Genomic DNA, 23,296 nt, shown 5'->3' on the forward strand with positions numbered 1-23,296 from the left:
TACAGCATTTCATTACATGCAGATTGTGGAGGCCCCAGAAGGGAAAAGTCCCCATGGTGTGCTCCTTCCTCCATCCTGATACCAACCTACACATTTTCTAAACCTTAATGTCAGTCAAAAGGGAGGAGGTTAGCGAAGAGTGGGAAGGCTTCACATGGAAACAGTAAACATGAATGCTAAGATTAATTCTAGCACCTATTAGTAAGCCTAAAGCCTCCATTCTCCCATACACGTGGGGCCATTTTGATGTGGATACATACCTCCTACTCATTAGTACAAAATCCTTTGCACCAGCCAGTTACGGTGGCTCATGTCTGTAATCCCAGTACTTTGGGAGGCCGAGGCAAGCGGATCACCAGAGGTAGGAAGTTTGAGACCAGCCTGACCAACATGGAGAAACCCCGTCTCTACTAAAACTACAAAATTAGCTGGGGGTCGTGGTGCATGCTTGTAATCCCAGCTACTCGGGAGGCTGAGGCAGGAGAATAGCTTGAACCCCAGAGGCAGAGGTTGTGGTGAGCCGAGATCATGCCATTGCACTCTACTCCAGCCTGGACAAGAGCAAAACTCCATCTAAAAAAAAAAAAAAAAAAAACCTTTGCACTGAGGACTTCAGAGCCACACTGGCTGAAAAGAGTCAATTTGCAAATCACATTTTCTACAGAACACTAAATAGGGTATCTGTTACTCTTCTTATATTACTTAAGGTTTAGTGCCCATTGGTTTGTGTTAATGGTCCCTCAGGGAACAACACACAGTCCTGTCCTTGGAACCACAGCTACAATTGCATTCCCCCTTCTTATCTACATGGACCTGGGGCTCCATGATTGAAATCATCTGCTCTGGCTGCCTGCCTCGGCATCCCTATCACACTTAGAAAGTCATTGAAGCCAATTCAGTGATTCCTCAAGTCCAGCCAGAGACTGTAACCAGGAAACAGAAGTGTTTCTTTATCAGCCCGCCCATGATTGCTTGCTGCTTATGTGCATGAATATAGGCCAAGACTAAATAGCAAAACAATCTGGTTCAACAGGTCAAGCATTCTGGAGGATTGTAGGCCACTTTTCCCATTCTTCAGACCCTACAGATTGGCTAACCCTCCACCCACTTCCCACTGCCTTCATCCTGGCCAGTGCCAGTGTACAGACGTGCCTCATTCCCCAATAGCCTTGAGTAGCCAGATGACAGAATTCTGGGCAACTAGAACAGTAATCTCTTGGTCAAATGTTTAGTGAGGCTGCAAGGAGATAATTCTGTGAACTTTTACTTTTCAGGAAATCTGGAAACCTACAGTCTGCATGCCTGATCAGCAAAGAAGGAGCTCTCTGTGGGCACCAGAGACAGGGACCCAATGTGGAGACCTGCAAGCACAGGGCAGGGTTCCTGAGCATTGAAGAGAATATGCAGGAGAACAGAACAGAAATGGAAAGAATATGCGAGTTGTCTTTCTCGGTGTTATTCCTGTGACACATGGTGACTGAAAGAGGCTGAGAAGATCTGGACAGGAAGTCTGGAATGGTCAGGCTGTGATTCAGAGAGGCGCATGACAAGGAAGGTGGATTTTAAGGCTGGAAATCTGAGGGTCAGTCGTCCAAGTCACTTAGAGACAGAATCACAGCACAGCCCTGGCTGATGGCAAACTAAGGAGGACAAGAGGACTGGAAAGAATTCTGCTAACAGGCAAGAGCTAGTAAGGATGAATTTGTAGCAGAATTAGCAAGTGGAGAGGATGATTTTTGGCCATTTTTCCTATGCTTCAAGAAAACAGGAGATAACTAGAAGGACTGGAGAACAGGGTTGCCAGAACTAGTGGGAAGCCCCCTAGAAATGGTGACATCACCCACCAAACAGACTCCACCAAGGCCACACCTGGCCTTATGTCTCCTTCACCTTTCTGGCCCCACACAGCCACCAGACAGCTATACCCAGCAGCTTCCCACAAAGCCATAGAGTGCCCAGAGTGAGCCCCAGCAGAAACACAAAAACATCAAGCAGGTACTGCTCATGCCACGGCTGCTGGAAGACATAGGGCTTGAGGTGAGTCGCCCCCCCTGTCTGGAGGACGTGGTCAATCCAGCCCACCAGCCGCTGTGTGGGGCTGAGCGGGTGGGAGCGCAGGATGACGCTGGCAGCCACTGCTGCAGACTTGTACCTGTTGAGAGAGACAGAGAGCGGGCATTACTAATGTGATCTCACAAGAGTTAGACTGTGTGATCCGTTCTATATGCTGCACGCAAGACTAAGTTTCAAGGAAATTTTGTTGCCTTTGACGTCATTTATCTGGGTCCCCTTGAAGTTTAATCATGACACCTACATGCAAAGATCCATGCATAATGCTGAAAGTCTTAAACTTCAAAAAAGTGACTAAGTCCACAAAGACTAGTCCCTACTCCAAGGAGGTTTATGATGTACCCTAGGAAAATTATATATGATGTAATTATTATATATATACATGTAGCACCTCCATTGTGCCAGTCTCTAGATGGGGTGACAAATCTCACTGTAGGGAATGTCAGGCACAGGCTAAAGCCTACACATTCCTGCAGCATCAGAACGTCATGTTGACCACGGCTGACTTCCTGGGCTGCAGGCTGCATATTTGTACCACATACTTAGTAGCACCCTGTACTTGGTTTCACCATGTCGAAGTTCTCAAACTTTATAATAGGAGGCTCCACATTTTTATTTTACACCATGTCCCACAAATTGTGAAGCTGGCCCTAGTTATGTACAATGTCTAAGGACCATCCCAGCTCAGAATGGTCATTTTGGGTCTAGGTCATTGAAAAATCCAATGAAAGTTACAAACACATTTTTCAGAAAATGACCATCAGCAATACATAAAATTGCAAATATATACAACTGATCTGAAGTTAACCAACCCATGGAAATTAATGACTCTTCTAGGGCTAAGAACCACGAGCTATGTGGTTGTTTTAAGTCACCTAGTGAGAATTGCTGAGTGTCTCCTAATACATGTTAAGCTTTGAGGTCTGATTTTGGTTTGTGCCTTTGAAACTCCAATAAATTATTCACTTATTACATGAGGTGTATTTTTCTCTTCACATGAGATCACTGTGCTGGATATGTAGTTAGTTACCTTGGAGGTCACTGGGCCCCTTCTATTGCCTCACTTAACTAAAACTCATTAACCATTTACTTTGTGGCACACCATGTGCTAGGCACTAAGAAGACAGCAGAAAACAAGAGACACATGCTGCTGTCCTCATTAAGCTAACTCTCCAATCTCTGGTTGGAAGGTGAGGGGGACAAATAATAAATGAAAACATAAGCCAGGCATGGTGGCTTATGTGATCCCAGCTACTCAGGAGGCTGAAGCAGAAGGATCATTTGAGCCCAGGAGTTTGAGACCAGCCTGGGCAACATAAAGAGACTCTGTAAACAAACACATAAATAGCTGAGGTAATTACAGACCTTAAGAAGTGTTAAGAAGGAAATGATATAATGGGGGTGGGTGAGAGAAGAGGTTACTTAGGACTGTCGGAGGTGAACTCTAAGAAGAAATGGGTTGGAGATGAGACTGGAATGTGACGAAGGAGCCAGTATGTGAAGAGGCAGCACCACAAACAAAAGGCCAAGGGGGAGAAGAGTGTGGAGTATTTGGGGAACAGAAAGGCAATCACCTGCCTCAATTGGAATCCCGCTGACCTGAATTCCAATTGACCTGAAATACAACTCACAGAGACCCTGTATACATGGTCCAGGTTCTCCAAAATGAAAAAGTAGGAAATGATTCTTAGCATCTAACTTAAATGCTCTAGTCTTGCTCTCAGAGGACACAGGTCAGCTGTTGGCATCACACACATATTATCCCATGTCCCAGAAAATACAGTTTTAATCTAAAACAAAACAAAGCAAAACCAAAGAAACAGACTCCCACAGTACCCTTAGTGTTTTTGCCTTCATTCATCATTATGACCACAACCCCAGAGAGCTGCATACCTCTTGTCTTCCATGATTTGTTTCATCTTAAGAGCCAATGTCTCTGCCTTGAGCTTCTTTAACTGAATAGAGACACCAAAGTTTTTGGCTTCTACTCGGACCATGTTTTCAGGCTGGTCTCCAAAGAGAGGGATCCCCACCATGGGCACACCATGCTGAATGGCCTCCATTATGCTATTCTGCCCACCATGGGTGACAAACAGACGGATGCTGGGGTGAGCTGTTGTAAATAAGAAAGAGAGTGGGACACTTCAGGATGAAAAATTCAAGATATCAGGCAGAGATGAAGGGGATAAGAAGGTACCAAGCGGATCTAGCAGTGTGTTGGAGACATTGTATCTAATGACTGTGCTTGGGACACATCCAAGGTTACAGTTCCAAGATACAAGATTCCAAGCATTGTTATTAAATGGAAACATCTTCCCTCAGGCAGAAACTCAGCTAAGGCTTAGAATTGAGTGACTTCTGTAGAGAAGAGTGCTAAGCAAGGCATCCATCTCTATCTGTCCATCCATTCTTCCTTCTCTCTGTCTTCCCTGTGCCTCTCTTTGCTTCTCTCATCTGTATTCTGTGTGTCTCTCTGTTTCTACCTCCTCTGTCTATATTGAGCCCTCTTTTATCCACTAACAGCTAATTTCCCTTTTCTTGTATTCCTGACATATTTGTTGACAACACAACTCATGTGTCACTCATAAAACTTGTATTGACTGTATGGTGTCCTCAATTATAAGAGAAGCCCCTTGAAAGTAGACTAGATCTTTCACCTCTGTATTTCCAGTTCCTGTCTTTCCATGCCAGCATTACTTAGAGCTAACTAAAGTGATTGTTGATAACGACAAGCACATCTCAACCTGGGTCACTCAACTGCAATGTGCATCAGACTCCTTGTCTCTTCTTTGAAATGGGAGGCATATGCCCTACCCCAGAATTTTAAAATATATATTTACAGAAGTAGGACCAGGAATCTACTTCTTAAATTGCCCAGATTCTTTTGAGCCATAATCTTGGTTATGAATCTCTGCTCTAGTCAGTGTCTATGGCAGCACTTGGCATGGAGAATACCTGTTGGGGGTGAGGCAGCTCTCTAGTCCCAGACAATTCGGTAGACCAAATCACCAACTGTGAAGTTGCTAAGCCTGGCACACAGGTATGTTGGCACATCCTAAAAACATCATTGGCATTAATCTTGTGATGGTAGAAATTGCTCAGACCCTTAGTAAATTAAGAGAATGTGTCCATATTTATGTGTGGATGTGTGTTTGTGTAAGTCCATGTGGCCAAACTGGTGCTCACAAAGTCACTAAAGTGAGTGGCAACTCTCCCAATCCCTGGTATATACATTCAGAGTTGATAGGTTGTCTTTAATCTTATTTGGGTGACCTTGTCCAAGACCAAATGCAGTAGGGTTAAAGAGACTTGACAGGAATATCACATAGGACTGCAAACATCAGGTCTGGGATAGAAAAGAATGAAGGAAAGATGGCTGCTTTGACATCTGATCCCATTGGAAGTATAGCTTTGTTTCCCAAGAACTCCCACTGGCTGCTACTTTTCTGTCCACTGAGCCTTACCTGTGCCATTCAACAGTGGGTACAAATGTCCAGCTAAAGGTCAGAGCCCAGATGAGCCCCAAAGACAAGTCAGTGGAAGGAGAGGGGCAGTCCTGGGCAGCCCTTACCCAGGAGGTCACTCTGAGGAAGCCAGTCCACAATTTTCACATTTGCAGCCAGGTGGACATCTTTGGGCCAATGAGAACACTGGCACTTCCATATCACCCCTTGGGGTAGGTAGGCAAAGGCATTGTTCATCTCCTTGAAGATTTCCGGATTCTGACAGGTGTTCACCATGGAACCCAAGGTCACAAGGACAAATCCAGAGTCCCCAAACTTGGCAATGAAGTTCTCCAAGTCCTGGAGAAAGATTACCAAGGTAAAGAGGTGACAAAATTATTGGTAAAAGTCTAGTTGACCAGAAAATGAAAGCCAGACTATTTACTAACACAGTGCCCTGTCCTCACTGTCCCAAAGCTATTATTATAGCTCCTAAGATAGCGCAATACTAGCTGCACTGTGGTCATGTCCTTTGTGTTGGTGAGAACATCTTTCTTCTTGAAATTCTGACCCTACTATCAGGGCCTTTCTTGACCTTCCACCCATTATAGGCTCAGGGACTCACAGGAGTTTTCCAAGGTCAGACTCGAGGTAATAGTATCTGGAAGAGTACTAGTAGGTGGCCAGGGTCCAACATGAGGAGTGGGATTTCTGGAGGCTGGAATAGAGAAGCTGGGAGAATACCTCCACTGCAGGCAGAAACGGTGGCAGAATAGGGTAAGGCTCCTCTCCATCTACACAAAATGTATTATTTTAGTGTGTTTTCCTCTAATGTTTTATGATAGTCTAGGTCACTGATCTTTTTGTACATACTTCATCCTCTACCTCAGTAGTTCACCCACAGGACTACAGATTATAACCACAGAGAAAGATTTTTTAAAAGCAGCAATGCCATAGGGAGGTGGAGCCAGATGGCAGAAGAGAACCCTGAAGTGATTGTGCCCCCCACAGGAATACCAAATTAACAACTATCCACAAGAAAACACCTTCAAAAGAACAAAAAAAAAAAAATCAGGTGAGCAATCACCATTCCTGGTTTTAACATCATACCGAGGAAAGTGGCACTGAGAAGGTAGGAACGACAGTCTTCAATTACCATGTGGTGCAGAGAGAGAATCTGTGTGCTTAGGGGATGCAGAGCACAGAGGCTATAGACTTTGCACTGGAAGTCAGTGCTCTGCAGTCACAGAGCAAAGCAACACAGGGAAGAATTTAGCTGGCACCCATGCATGGAGCATTCAGATGAGCCCTTGCTAGAAGGGAATCATCCACCTCAGCAGTAGGGACCTCAGTGCTGGTTAGACCAACCACCGCAGGCTAAAATGCTCTGGAGTTCTAAATAAACTTGAAAGGCAATCTAGGCCACAGGAACTAAAATTCCTTGGTGCACATGACCTGGTGAGACACCAGCCAGGGCAACCAAAGGAGTGCTTGTGTCACCCCTCCGCCAACTCCAGGCAGGGCAGCCCACAGCTCCAGGAGAGACTCCTTCCTTGAGGAGAGGAGAGAGAAGAGTTAAAAAGTCTTTATCTTGCAATTTGGGTACTAGTTTAGCTACAGTAAAATTAAGCACCAAGGAGAATCCTAACATCTCCACATCTAGGCCTTAGCTCCTGGACAACATTGCTAGACATGCCCTGGGTCAGAAGAGAACCTACTGCCCTGAAGGGAGAGACCTAAGCCTGGCAGGATTCACCACCTGCTAATTCAAAAGCCCTTGGGCCTAAAATAGACATCAGCAGTAGCCAGGCAGTACTTCTCACAGGCCTGGGGTGGGGTGGCCACAGGTGAGACTTCTGCTTTAGGAAGGGAGGGAAGAGAGTAAGTAGATCCCTACAATTCCCAATTCCAGGACCCAGTTCCCAGACAGAATTCTTAGACTCAACCTGGGCCAGAAGGGAACCTGCTGCCTTAAAGGGAAAGGTATAGGCTTGGAAGAATTCACCACCTGTTGACTAAAGAGCTCTAGAGCCTTGAATAAACATCAGCAGTAACCAGGCAATAGTTATCATAGGTCTTGGACGAGGTCCAGTGCTCTGTTTGGTTTCAAGCATAATCCAGCAGAATTTCAGTGGAGGTGGTCATGAGAGTTTGTGTCACCCCTCTCTCAACTCCAGGCAGCTTAGCACAGGGAGAGAGAGAACCTCTGTGGGTATATAGGAAAGTAAGAGAAGAGAATCAGAGACTCGGCCTGGTAATCCAAGAAATTCTCCTGGCTCTTACCTAAGACCACCAAGGTGGTATTTCTACAAGGCTGCAAGAGTCAGCATGACTGGGCTTGGAGTGCCCCCTAATGCAGACACAGGTGCAGTGACCAAAGACTTAGATCACAACACTCAATTCCCTTTGAACACTTGGAAAGCTTTCTCAAGAAGGATAGGTACAAACAAGCTCAGACTGCAAACATTAGAATAAATACTTAACTCTTCAATGCCCAGACATTGATGAACAAGTTACAAGCATCAAGACCATCCAGGAAAACATGTCTTCACCCAATGAACCAAATAAGGCACCAGCAACTAATCCTGGAGACACAGAAAAATGTGACCTTTCAGACAGGGAAATCAAAATAACCGTTTTGAGGAAGCTCAGTGACATTCAAGATAACACAGAGAAGAAATTCAGAATCCTATCAGCTAAATTTAGCAAAGAGATTGAAAGAATTAAAAATAAAAAAGTAGAAATTCTGGAGTTGAAAACGCAATTGACATATTGAAGAATGCCTCAGAGTCTCTTAAGAGAAGAACTGACCGTGCAGAAGAAAGAATAAGTGAACTTAGACAATATAATAAGATATAAATAGAAACAACAAAAACTTAGCGAACTGGGAGATAAAGTGTAAAATTTCTTTACTGTTCTTTTTTGCTTAATTGTTTGTTTCTTTTTGCAATCAAAGTTAAGTTGTCATCAGTTTAAAATAATGGGTTATAAGATGTTACTTGCAAGCCTTGTAGTAACCTCAAATCACAAAACTTAAAACAGATACACAAAAAATTAAATTCAAGAAATTAAAACACACCACCAGAGAAAATAATTTTCACTAAAAGGAAGACAAGAAGAAAGGAAAGAAGAAAGAGAAGATCACAAAACAACCAGAAAACAAATAACAAAATGGCAGGAGTAAGTCCTTACTTACAAATAATAACGTTGAATGTAAACGGACTAAACTCTCCAATCAAAACAGAAAGAGTGACTGAATAAATAAAAAAAGAGACTTAACATGTTGCCTCCAAGAAACACACTGCCTATGAAAACACAGACTGAAAATAAAGGGATAGAAAAGATATTCCATGAAAGTGGAAAGCAAGAAAAAAGAAGGAGTAACTATACTCACATCAGATAAAAGAGATATCAAGACAAAACCATGAAAAGAGACAAAGAAGGTTACTATATAATTTTATAAAGGTTGATTCAGCAAGCATATATAACAATTATATATATAGGCACTGGAGCCCCCAGACATATAAAGCAAACATTATTAGAGATAAAGAGAGAGATAGACCCCAATACAATAATAGATGGAAAATGTAACACTTTCAGCATTGGACACAGCATCCAGACAGAAAATCAACAAAGAAGCATTGAACTTAATCTGCACTACAGATTAAGTGAACCTAATAATATTTGTAGAAATTTTCATCCAATGACTGCAAAAAAGACATTCTTCTCCTTGGTACATGGACCATGTTTAAGTGTAGACCATACATTAGGCCATAAAACAACTTTTATGAAATTCAAAAAAATTGAAATTATATCAACTGCCTTCTTAGACCACAATGGAATAAAACTATAAGTCAATAACAAGAGGAACTCTGGATATTATACAAATGCATGGAATAAAACAATAGGCCCCTGAATGACCAGTAGGTCAATGAAGTAATTAAGAAGGAAATTTAAAAATTTATTGAAACAAATGATAATGAAAACAAAACATACCAAAACCTATGAGATACAGTGAAAATAATACTGAGGAAATTTTATAGCTATAAGGGCCTACATCAAAAGAGTGAGACTTCAAATAAACCATCTAAGGATGCATCTTAAAGAATTGAAAAATCAAGAGCAAACCAAACCCAAAATTAGTAGAAGAAAGAAAGATCATAGCAGAAATAAATGAAATTTAAAATTAAAAAATAAAAGATCAATGAAATGAAAAGTTTGGTTTTGAAAAGATAAGAAAATAGACAACCCTTTAGCCAAACTAAGAAAAGAGAGAAAATCCAAATAAAGTCAGAACTAAAGAAAAAAGACATTACAACGGATGCTACAGAAATTCAAAGGATCATTAGAAACATCTATGAGCAACTGTATGCCAATAAATTGGAAAACCTAGAAGAAATGAATACATTCCTAAACACATAAAACTTACCAAGATTATTCCATGAAGAAATCCTGAACCTGAACAGACCAATAACAAGTAACGAGACTGAAGTTGTAATAAAAAGTCTCCTAGCAAAGAAAAGCCCAGGACCCAATGGCATCAATGCTGAATTTTACCAAACATTTAAAAAACTAATACCAATCCTACTCAAACTATTCTAAAAACCATAGAAGAGAAGGGAATAAAAGGCCTGTATTACCTTTATACCAAAACCAGACAAATACACATCAGAAAAAGTAAACTACAGGTTAATATCTCTGATGAACATTAAAGCAAAAATCCTTGACAAAATATAGCAAACCAAAATCAACAACACATTAAAAAGATCATTCATCATGACCAAGGGGGATTTATCTGAGGGATTCAAGGATTGTTCAACATATGCAAATCAATCAACGTGATTCATCATATCAACAGAACGAAGGAAAAAAACCATATGATCATATCAATTGATGCTGAAAAAGCATCCAATAAAATTCAAAGTCCCTTCATGATAAAAACCCTAAAAAAACTGAGTATAGAAGAAACATACCTCAACACAATAAAAGCCATATATGACACACACAAAGTTAGTATCACACTGAATGGGGAAAAACTGAACACCATTCCTCTAACATGACAAGGATGCCCACTTTTACCACTGTTATTCAACATAGTATTGGAAGTTCTAGCTAGAGCAATCAGAAAACAGAAAGAAATAAAGGGCAGTTAAATTGGAAAGGGAGAAGTTAAATTATGCTAGTTTGCAAATTATATAATCTTATATTTGGAAAAACCTAAAGACTCTACCAAAATAACTATTAGAACTGATCAACAAATTTAGTAAAGTTGCAGGACACAAAATCAATATATGTAAATCAGTGGCATTTCTATATGCCAACAGTGAATAGTCTGAAAAAGAAATCAAGAAAGTAATTTCATTTACAATGTCCACAAACAAAATAAAATACCTAGCAATAAAGTTAAACAAAGAAGTAAAAGATCTCTCCAGTGAAAAAGGATCGATGCAATTATTTGAAGAAAACATTTTAAAAACTGGAAAGCTATTCCACATTAATGCACGGGAAGAATCAATATTGTTAAAATGTCCATACTACCCAAAGCAATCTACAGATTCAATTCAGTCTCTATAAAAATACCAGTCACATTCTTCACAGGAGGAAAAATAATCCTAAAATTTATATGGAACCACAAAAGACCCAGAATAGCCAATACCATCCCAAGCAAAAAGAACAAAACTGGAAGAATCACATTACCTGACTTCAAGCTATACTACAAGACTATAGTAACCAAAACTGTATGGTACTGGCATAAAAAAAGAAACATAGACCAACAGAACAGAATAGACAACCCAGCATTGAATCCATACATCTGTGGTGAACTTATTTTTGACAAGGGTGCCAAGAACATAAGGACAGTCTCTTCAATGAATGGTGCTAAAAAAAAACTAGATATGAATATGCAGAAGAATAAAACTAGACCCCTATATCTCATCATATACAAAAATCAAATCAAAATGGAATAAAAGACTTAAATGTAACAGTTTGGGAGGCCGAGGCAGGTGGATCACCTGAGGTCAGGAGTTCGAGATCAGCCCAGCCAACTTGGTGAAACCCCATCTCTACTGAAAATACAAAAACTTAGGTGGGTGCCTGTAATCCCGGCTGCTTGGGAGGCTGAGGCAGGATAATTGCTTGAATCCAGGTGGCAGAGGTTGCAGTGAGCCAAGATCACACCATTGCACTCCAGCCTGGGCAACAAGAGCAAAACTCAGTCTCAAAAAAGGAAAAGAAAAGAAAAGAAAAGAAAAGAAAAGAAAAGAAAAGAAAAGAAAAGAAAAAGACTGAAATCTAAGACCTCAAGCTATTAAACTACTAAAAGAAAACATTGGGGAAATGCTCCAGGATGTTGATCTGGGCGCACTTGTTTTTCTTGCGTAATATAGGCAACCAAGGGAAAAATGGACAAATGAGATCACATCAAGTTAGAAGGCTTCTATACAACAAAGGAAAACTATCAATAAAGCGAAGAGATAACCCATGGAACGGGAAAAAATATGTGCAAATTCTTCCTCTGACAAAGGATTAATAACCAGAATACATAAAAGCTCAAACAACTCTATGAGAAAAAAAAAATCTAATAACCTGATTAAAAAATAAAAGATCTGAATGGACATTTTTCAAAAGACATACAAATGACAAACAGGCATATAAAAGGTTTGCTCAACATCATGGATTACCACAGAAATGTAAACCAAACTACAATGAGATATTATCTCACCCCAGTTAAAATGGCTTTCATCCAAAAGACAGGCAATAACAAGGATGTGGAGAAAGAAAACTTGCACACTGTTTGTGGGAATTTAAATCAGTACAACCACTATGGAAAGCAGTTTAGAGGTTTATCAAAAAACTAAAACTAGAACTGCCATATGATTCAGCAATCTCACTGCTAGGTATATACCCCAAAGAAAAGAAGTCACTATACTGAAGAGATACCTGCACTTCAGTGTTTATTGTTGCACTATTCGCTGCAGCCAAGATATGGAATCAATATAAATGTCCAACATCAGATGAATGGATAAAGAAAATATAGTATGTGTACATAATGGAGAACTCATCAGCCATAAAAAGAAAGGGATCCTGTCATTTGCAACAATATGGATGAAACTAGAGTACGTTATGTTAAGTGAACTAAGCCAGACACGGAAAGACAAACTGCATATTCTCACTCGTTTGTGGGAGCTAAAAATTAAAACAATTAAACTCATGGAGACAGAGAGTAGAATGACTGTTACCAGAGGCTGGGATGGGGAAGTGGGTATAGTTAATGGTACAAAAATATAGTTAGAATGTATAAGGTCTAGTTTTGATAGCACAACAAGGTGACTACAGTCAACAATAACTTATAGTACATTTTCAAGTAACTAAAAGAATATAATTGGGATGTTTGTAACATAAAGAAGTGATCAATGCCTTGATGTGGTGGATTTAAAAAAAAAAAAAAAAAAAAAAAGCAGTAATGCTGTGTCCCGAAAGCAGGCCTGGGCAGCTTGTATCTTAAAGTCCCCCAGGTAGTTCTTAACAAAGTTAGTGTTGTGAAAGGAAAATAAATCTCAGGATCCCCAAATCTAAGCTAAAGAGAAAAGTCAAGCTGGGAACTGCATCGAGCAAAACTGCCTCCCATTCCATTCCTAAATAGGATAGCCATAGCCACAAAGATAAAAAAAAAAAAAAAGCTGCATACCCCCCTCACCATTTGCCCACAAGAAAATTCCTTGTGGACAAAGAGCAGACAGAACTCAAAAGCATCCGTCTGCTCGCCTGAGACAAATGTTGGCTTGATTCCTCTGCCCTATTGTTTCACGAACCCAGACTAAGGTATAAGTGACTGTTTCTGTAAATTGTGCACTCAGTGAAAAGCTAATCAGAGACTCAAAAAAAATGCAATTGTTTGTCTCTTGTCTACCTATGACCTAGAATCCCCCTCTCCTGCCTTTCTGGACCAAACCAATGTTTATCTTACACATATTGACTGGTGTCTCATGTCTCCCTAAAATGTGTAAAACCAGCCTGTGCCCCAACCACCTTGGGCACATGTCGTCAGGACCTCCTGAAGCTGTCATGGATGCATCATTAACCTTGGCAAATAAACTTTCTAAATTGGTGAGACCAGCATCCTGTATTTTGGGCTCACAGTATCCAATGTCTTAATTTTGTGTTTAGCAAAATTTTGTCAATTCTTACTTCCAAATATTTCTTTGAACTCTGTCTGATTCTCTCTGCCCTACAAGGGCTCACTCCACCTCCCAACCCATCATTCTACTACGTGGTTCAGACTCTACTGGATTCCAGCCAGCATACCACTTACCATTCCTAAGGACTTCTTTAAAACAGCCTTGTCATCATTTTTATAATTACAAGGCAACATAAGACCATTATATAAAAATTGGAAAATGCAGAGAAGAAACTTTATTTTTTTTAGTATGTTGTTTCACAGTCATTACAACCCTTATTCCCATTGTTATCCTCTTAACAACGTCCTCTCCCTACTCCATGGTGGAGGCCTGATCCACCTACCTGCTAGCTAAGGTTTCTGGTAAATCCCCACAGTTTTACTCATGCAATTGAATCTTCTACTCCACTAGTGTAGCCAGCGCCACCCAGGGAACCCAGCCTTATTGCCATCTCAATTACATCTCCACATATTGGGACCCCTGCTCCCCAACCTGGGGTGCTTTCCCTCTCAGCTCCATTCCTAAAACTTCCTGCCACCAATGCAAAGCCCATATCACCTATAGATCATTCCCCACCTCTTCCTGCTCACTCAATGCAAGTTAGAAGAGTGGACACTTGGGTGGCTGGAAAGCCCAGGCCCTCAGGGCCTCTGAAATACATGGTGGTGGGAAGGTCACCTACATCACCTGAGCTTCTGTCCTCCTCCGTTTATAAAAATGAAGATGATCACACCTCCATACAGATAGAAGGATATTAAATATGATGACTTCTGTAAAATGGGAACCCAGTGCTCAGAGGCAACAGGCAGCCAACTCATCCTAGCTCTCCTCCCTTTGAAAAATTTCTGTAGCAGAGGTTCTGAGTTGTGAAACTGTGCTGTGCATTCAAATCACCTGGGCAGCATTTGCAAATTACAGTAGCAGGGGTCCACCCCAGAGAAATCAAGTCAGAAGATCTGGGTGGAGCCAGGAACCAGGGCTCTACAGGCAGGGAACACTGGAGATACCACCGGCAGTTCTTGCTGTTGGTCCCGTACAGACCCACCCTGCTTACTCCGAATCCATAGTGTTGTCATTTCACTGTGAGCATCTTATCTACTTAACAATTATTGCATGTAATGGGCACTAACTACATGTTTATTGTACACATGATCATGCAAAATAAAAATGCAAACAAAAAATTGAAACTTTAATACAGGGCTTATTTTATCAAGGCTAGGACTAGGGTGTGGCAAGATAGGAGCCAGAGGAACCCATACAAAGATGTCCTTGATCTCAGGATGGTGCAAGGCCTAACATTATACTTGCACAACCCTGAAACTCATCACTTCCTTTAAAAGCATGCCCTAGGTGCCTCCCTTGCCTATCCCTACTTCAGCCTCAGGATCCTACTGGCAGGTGGCAGCCATCAACTATGCACTGAAGACCTCTGTGTGAATCCCAAACTGAATGCTGAGGGTTTACTTACTTGTGGTACTGGTTTAATAGGTTTTTCCATCAAGCCTCCAACATAAACAGTGTTGGGAAGCAGAGGTCGAGCAAAATCAAAGGCAAAGTCAGAGTTAATGAACCACAACTCTGCTTTCAGTAGAAGAAGAGACAAAACTGGCCTAGAGCCTTCTGTGAAATGCTCCTTGATGGTGTTGTCAAATGCAGACTGCATGTGCCATTGCCTCCTGCAGAAACTAAAGAACATCAGAAAATTCTTCACTCGGCCCCAGAAGTCCATGTGATCAGTCAGCAAGGAATGGAATACTGGAACATAAGACAAGGGGATTGGTAGCCCAAATTCCAAAGAGCCGAATGAGGTGGAAAGAATGGCCACAAATGGCTTACTGAGCTTCTCAGCAATCAAGAAAGGACAGTAGTCAAAAGTTTCAAGTATCACCATGTCGAAGTTCTCATTCTTTAAGGAATCCATGATATCCTTTCTCCTTAAAAAATGACTGCACTGCAACGCCAAGTATTCTAGAACTTTTAATAAGTTTTCAAAATTTCCTCTGTAAGAAAAAAATAATAATAAATATTCATGGGAAGTGTTAAATTTACAGTACATAAAAGTATCTTGAGATACAAAGAAAATATCCCAGGGAAGCAACAACCTTTCTAGCAGTCACCCACAAATTCAACCCGTTTCCCACAAATGCCCTCTGCCGTAATTATCCTGGCTTAAATGTTTCTACTCCCTAGCGTGTACCCTTCTCCCTTCCCCTTTTCTCCCCTTATCCAAATCCCAACCACCATCAATGCCAACTCAAGGTCCTTCTACTCTGGGAGCCATCTCTCAGAGCAGCAGATCTCAGAGTTCCGTCTCCTTGATAAATTAGGTGACACTCTATTTAGCCCTCATTTACATACGGAGTGTTTATGAGTGATTTTCTTATTTATCCAACCAAATTGTGTAAGTAACTTGTCGAAAGAGTTTATCCATATTGATTATATGTGCTATGTTTTAGCACTGTGTGCTTGCATACGAGAGATTGCCTCAGTCAAGTTACTCTTTGATTATATTACAGCCGAATATTTCAGCTGAAAATGAGAATTCCACCTTTCTATCCCTAGGAGTTAAGCAATGGAAAAAATAAAAACAAAAGGAACCTGGTTTTTGAAACACATTGCTTTTTTCTTTATTATTCTTTCTTTATTATTTACTTTTATTTATTTTCATTTTACATATTTTTATATATTTATTTACATATTCGTTTACTTATTTATATTATTATCTTTATTTAATTATTTATTATTATTATTTCTTTCCACCTCAATGCAAGCTGGGGTATTCAGGTAAGATAATGTCAAAGCTTTACTGACATATGCAAAGGGACGATTCTTTTGCAACGTATTCCCAATAATGCCTGCATAGAATATGATCCTATTTTACAGAATTTGGGGGAAATAGATGAGGATGCCTAGGCCAGTTGCAATAAGTGCAAGAGCTCTAGATATCAGAAACCTACTGGCTGTATGGAAGACTGAGAGAATCAATTCCCTGACACACCTGTAACCTGTACCATTGCCCTCCAGTTAGAGAAGGTCCCTCACTAATGATATGCAGACTGACTGAAGTCATCCTCTGTTGTATATTTTTAAAGATTCACATAACAAAGGAAAAGTTGTCAAACATTTTTGAAAATTTCAGTAATGAACTGGGTGCAGTGGCTCACGCCTGTATCCCAGCACTCTGGGAGGTTGAGGAGGGTGGATCAGCCTCAGGTTAGGAGTTTGGGACCAGCCTGGCAAACATGGTGAAACCCCGTCACTACTAATAATACAAAACTTAGCTGGGCATGGTGGCACACTCCTGTAATCCCAGCTACTTGGGAGGCTGAGGCAGGAGAATCGCTTGAACCCTGGAGGCAGAGGTTGCAGTGAGCTGAGATCGCGCCATTGCACTCCAGCCAGGGCAACAAAAGCAAAACTCCATCTCAAAAAAAAAAGAAAGCCAGTAATGTAGTAAAAATTTTTAGACTGTAGTTCATTAATCATATTTGAAATTAAGCTAATAAATTAAAATATTTTAAGAATGCACTCTTAACTATACCTGTCCTTAAAAATATTAAACTGGGAAAGAAGAGAGAAGGCATATGCTCAAAATATATAACTAACTCTGCAAGATGATATAGGCTAAGTGTCAAATGGGTGGATTAGATCAGACACATAGAGGGGTGTTCCAGCTTGGGTGAGGAGGGAGGCTTTATGGAAGAAGTCAGATTTAAGCACTACGTTGACTACTGAGTGGAATTTTCAAGGAAAGAAGGGTAGGTAAGGCCACTGTGATTAATCAAGATAGGCATGGATTTCTGTGTTTCCTCTTTTATGTCTGAGATCAAAAAGTTATGTGTTCCTTCCCATCCAGATTAAGCAAAAGGAGTCAGTTTCATGTTTCATTTGTACCAGGTTGATTGCTTTTTAAAAGAACTTTGCATGGCTGTATGTTCAACTTCTACAAACCCTAATGTTCATAAGCCTTCCCTTTATTCATGAATATATGTGAGAAGAAGGGAAGACAGTTAAGTGGGAAAAGGTGACTCTAATTTTCCCACCAACAATGAAAACTGGAGGAGCCTATCCCAATTTCTGTGTTGGGGATATTATGGGCAATGATTGTAGGTGAAGTGTTGCAAGGAAGTCCCAGAAGAAACAATTTCCCACTTTCTGCAGGAAAGCACTCATGCTTATAGTGTAAGAAAGATGGTATAAAGAAGAATGTCCAGGGACTTTACTGGATGATGTAGTATGTAGTACTCATCTACTCCCCCTATTATCTGTCTCTCCATCTATCAATCCATCCATCCATCCATTTGTCACTTTCTCTTATTAAAATAAAATCTCATTAAAATAAAATCCAAGTATCCATGCATCCATCCATTCATTTGTATGACGAAAATAGTGACCCTTTGGTTCAAAGAATAAAAAAAAATTACCTGCCACCTAAAGTTTCTTCCAGAAAGAAATCAAAACTCTTCTTAAATTCTCTTTGATGATCTTCAGGTGCAAGCCAACTGATAACTTGATATGATTTTTCCTCCTTTTTAAAATCTAAGAAAACAGAAACAGATTTTAAAAAGTTAAATATGCTACACAAAAGAGTAACATTAGCATAACAATATCGAAACTTATTTCAAAGATTATGTATGTATTTGAATGATTGCTTCTTTAAGTATTTTTAATGTATGCATTTATTTATTTTTGAGACAAAGTCTTGCTCTGTCATCCAGGCTGGAGTGCAATAGCACAATCCTAGCTCATTGCAGTCTCAGCTCCCTTACAAACCACTGGGATTACAGGGGTGAGCCATTGGTATAATTTGTATTTAAATACAGTACACATTTGTTCGATTCCAGAGTCGCTGTTCTTTCCGTTTTACAAAACAATAATTTTTATTATTTAAAGTGATACATGCAAATAATTTTTAAATTCAGTTAAGAAGTACTAAAAGATTTCACTAAAAGAGTAGTCTCCTACATCCTGACTTGCCAGCTTGGCCCCTTCTTCATTACCCATGTGTAATAAGAAGTCTGACTCTATTTTCACTGTTTGCCTCTTGACAAATGTCAAGCCCCAATTCCCCTTCCCAACCCCATACTTCATCTGAGCAAATTGGTAAGAAAACGCACACATACCTTCTCTCTTATACCTGGTAGGAGTTTCAATCCATGCAAGTCAGGACAATGAAGGGAAATCCTCAGCTCATCCTACCTCTCCTCACAGTAAAAACTCAAGCCAGTCATCCCTCCCTGCTCTCTAAAGCCATTTTTCAGATTTGCCTGGGAGCCTGTCCTGCTATTCTGAAAAAAAAGAAAAAAAAAAAAAAACCTCACCCTATGAGTCATAAACCTCTCATATCTTCTTAATACATGTGTGCCTTCATCACATCCAAATCAAATTTTGTGTGCGGATTGGGGGTATATTAACACATAGTCCCACATATTAAGGCTGTCATACTCAACTTAATTGAAATGAAAGACTCTATCCAAGTATCTACTGGCAAATACTTTGCAGTCGTAGACTTGGCTAGAATGTTCTCTTCCCTGCTGATTTTTACAGGCTCTCAGCCACAGTGTGTCTTTACCTTGGAAGAAACACAATGCATGGCTACCCACAGTGTACTTCAACAGCCCTACTATTGCCCACAATCTTTGCCAGCAAGAGCCACTGCTTCCAGCTTTCTTCAGGAGTACAGGTATAACATTACATTGAGGGTGTCCTCCTCTAAAGAAATTCATTCGCCACACTTATTTAGGACACAGAAACATTCAAAAAGGAGCTCATAAAGGGGATAAGCCATTGTCCCATGCAAAGTAGCAGACCCAGTCCCTCACTTAAATTCCAAAGGATCAATTGGTTAGCTGAAGGCCTCTCTATCCCCAACACTACTAAAAAACAACTATTGAGCCTCCCTGTGCCCATAATGTTAGAAGCCAAACCTCTTTTAGGCCTTTTTGCATTTTAAAGACAACATATTCCTTATTTATAAATTTTACTTAGGTCCACTCATGTTTATTACTTGAAAATCAGCCCACATTGCATAGCATCCCCTGTAACAGAAGGCTCCAGAATCTATCTAAGTTGCAGTACAGCAGGCTCTCTCATTAGTGCCCCCCAGGAACACCTGCAATGTAAAGGCGTTAGCATCCTCCTTTCATGCCTCCTGGAGTTCTTCTGAGCACCTATCATGGCCGTTTCAGTTTCCTATTGCTGCTTTAACAAACTACAACAAACTTAGTTGCTTAAAATGACACAAGGTATTATCCTATAGTTCTGGAGATCAGAAGTCCAAAATGGATCTCATTAAAATAAAATCAAGGTGTGGGTGAGCTGCATTTCTTCTGAAGGCTCTAGGGAACAATCTTTTTCTTGCCCTTTCCAGCTTCTGAAGGCTACCCGCATCCCTGGCTCATGGCCCCCTGCCAACAGGCAATCACATTGCTCTAATTTCTTCTTCCATCATTAATTCTTTAACTCTCCTACGATCTTCTCTCCTTTATAACAAGGGTGTCCAATCTTTTGACTTCCCTGGGACACATTGGAAGAAGAAGAATTGTCTTGGGCCACACATAAAATACACTAATACCAACGATAGCTAATGAGCTTTAAAAAAATTGCAAAAATAATCTCATAATGTTTTAAGAAAGTTTATGAATTTGTGTTGGGCCACATTCAAAGCTGTCCTAGGCCACATGCAGCTGGTGGGCCACCAGTTGGACAAGCTTGCCTTATAAGAACTCTTGTAATTACATTGGACTCACCTGGGTAATCCATGATAATCTCCCTGTCTCAAAATCCTTATATTAATCATATCTGCAAAGATCCTTTTGCCGTGTAAAATAGCACACTCCTAATTACAGGAATTTGAAGATATATATCTTTGCGGGGCGGGGGGAGTGGCATTATTTGCCCACCGCAGTGTGTTCTCTAGATCCCAGACATTCATATACATCCCCCATGGAATGAAAATGTATTCATCCTGTCCCAACATCCCCCAAAGTCTCAAACAATTATATCATCAATTCAAAGTGAAAAACCTCATCTAAAGCTCATCAGCTCAGAATTCCCGAATCACGTCATCCAAATAATCTACTTCAAGTATGGGTGAGAGTCTGGGTGTAATCCATTCAGTGAAAAATTGCTCTCCTTCTGTGGATCTATGAAACTAGGAAAAAATGACCTGCTCCCCAAAACCAAGAGTGGGACAGGCATAGGATACCAGTTATAGACATTATTCTAATGGGGTCAAAAAGGAAGTAAAAAAAAAAAAAAATGAGGTGCCAGTCCCAAGACATTTGACTACAACTGGGCAAACAAAATTAGGTTTTAAGGACTGGGAATAATCTTGTGGTTTGGCTCAGCCTTCTGGGCTAGAAGCTCTGCCATCTGGGCTCGTTGCTTCACCTTCAGAGTTATCCTTTGTTTTTCATGAAGCGTTGCATGTGGTTACAGCTGAGTGGTTTGTCAGTTTAATTCCTACTTGCAGATTGGGGAGCTCAACAGCCCTCCTTCCTGTCATATTCTCCTCATACCTTTTAATCCAAATTGGCAGTAATTCTGAAGGTGTAAAATTCTTGGGTACTGGGAGGCTGAGGCAGGAGAATTGCTTAAACCCGGGAAGCGGAGGTTGCAGTGAGCTAAGATCATGCCATGATACTCCAGCCTGGGTGACAACAGCGAGACTTAGTCTCAAAAAAAAAAAATTCTTGGGTACCTTGTGACCCTCCTGGGTATGTCATAGGAATTCATTCCACTAGACAAGAAGTTGCTCCACAGATTTGTTTTGTTTTGTTTTTGTTTTTGTTTTTTAGACAGAGTCTCGTTCTGTCACCCAGGCTGGAGTGCAGTGGCACAATCTTGGCTCACCACAACCTCTGCCTCCCAGGTTCAAACAATCCACGTGCCTCGGCCCTCTTTGTAGCTGGAAATACAGGCACGAGCCACCATGCCTGGTTGATTTTTGTATTTTAGTAGAGACAGGGTTGCACCACATTGGCCAGGTTGGTCTGGAACTCCTGACCTCAGGTGATCCGCCTGACCTCCCAATGTGCTGGGATTATAGGTGTGAGTCACCATGCCCGGCCTAGGATCCACTGCCTTTTAGAACAGCAAGACCACCAGCTAGTGTCTAGATGTTCACCTCATCATCCTTTTAATATGTTGCCTCTGTAATGTGGACCATTAAAATCTTTTATCCGGCTGGCTGGCTTGTAGGAATACCCCGTCAATTATTTTACTCATTTACTTCTTTTCCTTTATCCTCAACTCAGTGTGCTTCCTCTGTACCTTGCTGATCTAAGTAGCAATAACATTTTACTTCTATTCCTTTTCCTTTTGATTTCAACCTGTTTCTTTTGCACAAGAATAAATATCCTTTCAGGGTCGTTTTCTCATTCCTTTTCACCAGGTCTGTGAGACAGTCATGAGCCTCTATTTATGTTTATTTACAGAAATTGATATTTTATTTTATTTGTAGACTAGTCATTATCTTGTCCCACCCATCTTTTCCTTTGTTTGATTCATTTCCTTTTCCTTTGTTTCATTTCCTTTCATATCCTAGGATTACAGGCATGAGCCACCATGCCCAGTCTCCACATATCTTTATAAGAGTTTCATCCACATATCATTATGAGATAGTTTCATCTTGATTGGTGGCTTCTGCCATTATGGGTGAAGGAATCTGTGAGACAGACACCTGATTGCAGGACAGTTCTCAGGGTGGCCTTGGGCTGACTCTGTTTTCCTCTCTGCTTGTCACTTGTAGTTATCAAGAATAACTGTAGAATGAGCTGGGAATGTAACACTCTGAGATAGAGAGGCACTGAGTGGAATAGCCCAGGCTTTGTTACAGTCTCCACTAGAAACACGATGCCCTTCAACACTTAGCTTAACACATCATGTTTCTCCAGGTTTTATACCTAAAACCCAAGGTGGTCTGCACTTCATGGTCCTTTATCTGCATTGCAAGTGGGGCATGTACAGTTGAGACTCCATTCATCCCAGGCACCTTTCTGAGCCTTGGAGGACCAGCTCACAGTGAATTTTAGGTTTCAGTTGTTGTCCACATGTAAGTAGTAAATCCACTTCATGGAATTTGTTGCATTATGTGGGTGTTCTTTCTTAGCAGACTCAGGCAAGTTGGTAACCAGTGCACACCAAACCTGCTTCATGCTAATCTCTTCAATGAGCTTTCTGTGTGACTGAATACTCTGACCGTTTAATCCTTCAGAGGCAATAGCAAAAGGCTGTCCAGCCATACAATTGGCTTTCTCTACAAGACAACAGGATACACTGCTTTTCTGACATTTGAATTCCCTATTTTTTAAATATTTTCCATCCTAATAGGCTAAGAATTTCCAAAACCATAAAGTGCTCGTTTTCTGTCTCATAGTTATTTTCTCAATTTATCTTTCCTCTCACATTTTACTATAGACAGTAAGAACACTTGAACATCTATATTTCTACAAAAAGTCTGTGTATGATGATTTATAGTCTCTAAGACAATACAGATTTTCTCTATCATGTTCCTTTCTTCCTTCTGAGTCATCACTAGCAGAGTTCTTAGAATTCCCAGTCTACTCACAGTCTGTTCAAAGCAATCTAGGCTTTCTCTCTTAT

At 40.6% G+C, this 23,296-nt stretch overlaps 1 protein-coding gene across 2 annotated transcripts in view; it reads right to left on the minus strand.

Moving 5' to 3' along the window:
• Window positions 1-1,261: 1,261 nt before the first annotated feature.
• Window positions 1,262-23,296, minus strand: part of UGT3A2 (UDP glycosyltransferase family 3 member A2) — a 30,303-nt gene continuing 8,268 nt past the window's right edge. For both annotated transcript variants that reach the window (XM_010362904.2, XM_010362906.2), the window contains 5 exons: window positions 18,115-18,229; window positions 15,159-15,690; window positions 5,642-5,873; window positions 3,964-4,183; window positions 1,262-2,152 (listed from right to left, as the gene is read on the minus strand). In XM_010362904.2, the coding sequence (XP_010361206.1) occupies window positions 1,876-2,152; window positions 3,964-4,183; window positions 5,642-5,873; window positions 15,159-15,690; window positions 18,115-18,229 (1,376 nt within the window). In that variant the 3' untranslated portion in view covers window positions 1,262-1,875. The remainder of the gene's footprint in view (window positions 2,153-3,963; window positions 4,184-5,641; window positions 5,874-15,158; window positions 15,691-18,114; window positions 18,230-23,296) is intronic.

The sequence above is a fragment of the Rhinopithecus roxellana genome, chromosome 3 (assembly GCF_007565055.1).
Source record: "Rhinopithecus roxellana isolate Shanxi Qingling chromosome 3, ASM756505v1, whole genome shotgun sequence".
NCBI classification, from domain to species: Eukaryota; Metazoa; Chordata; class Mammalia; order Primates; family Cercopithecidae; genus Rhinopithecus; species Rhinopithecus roxellana.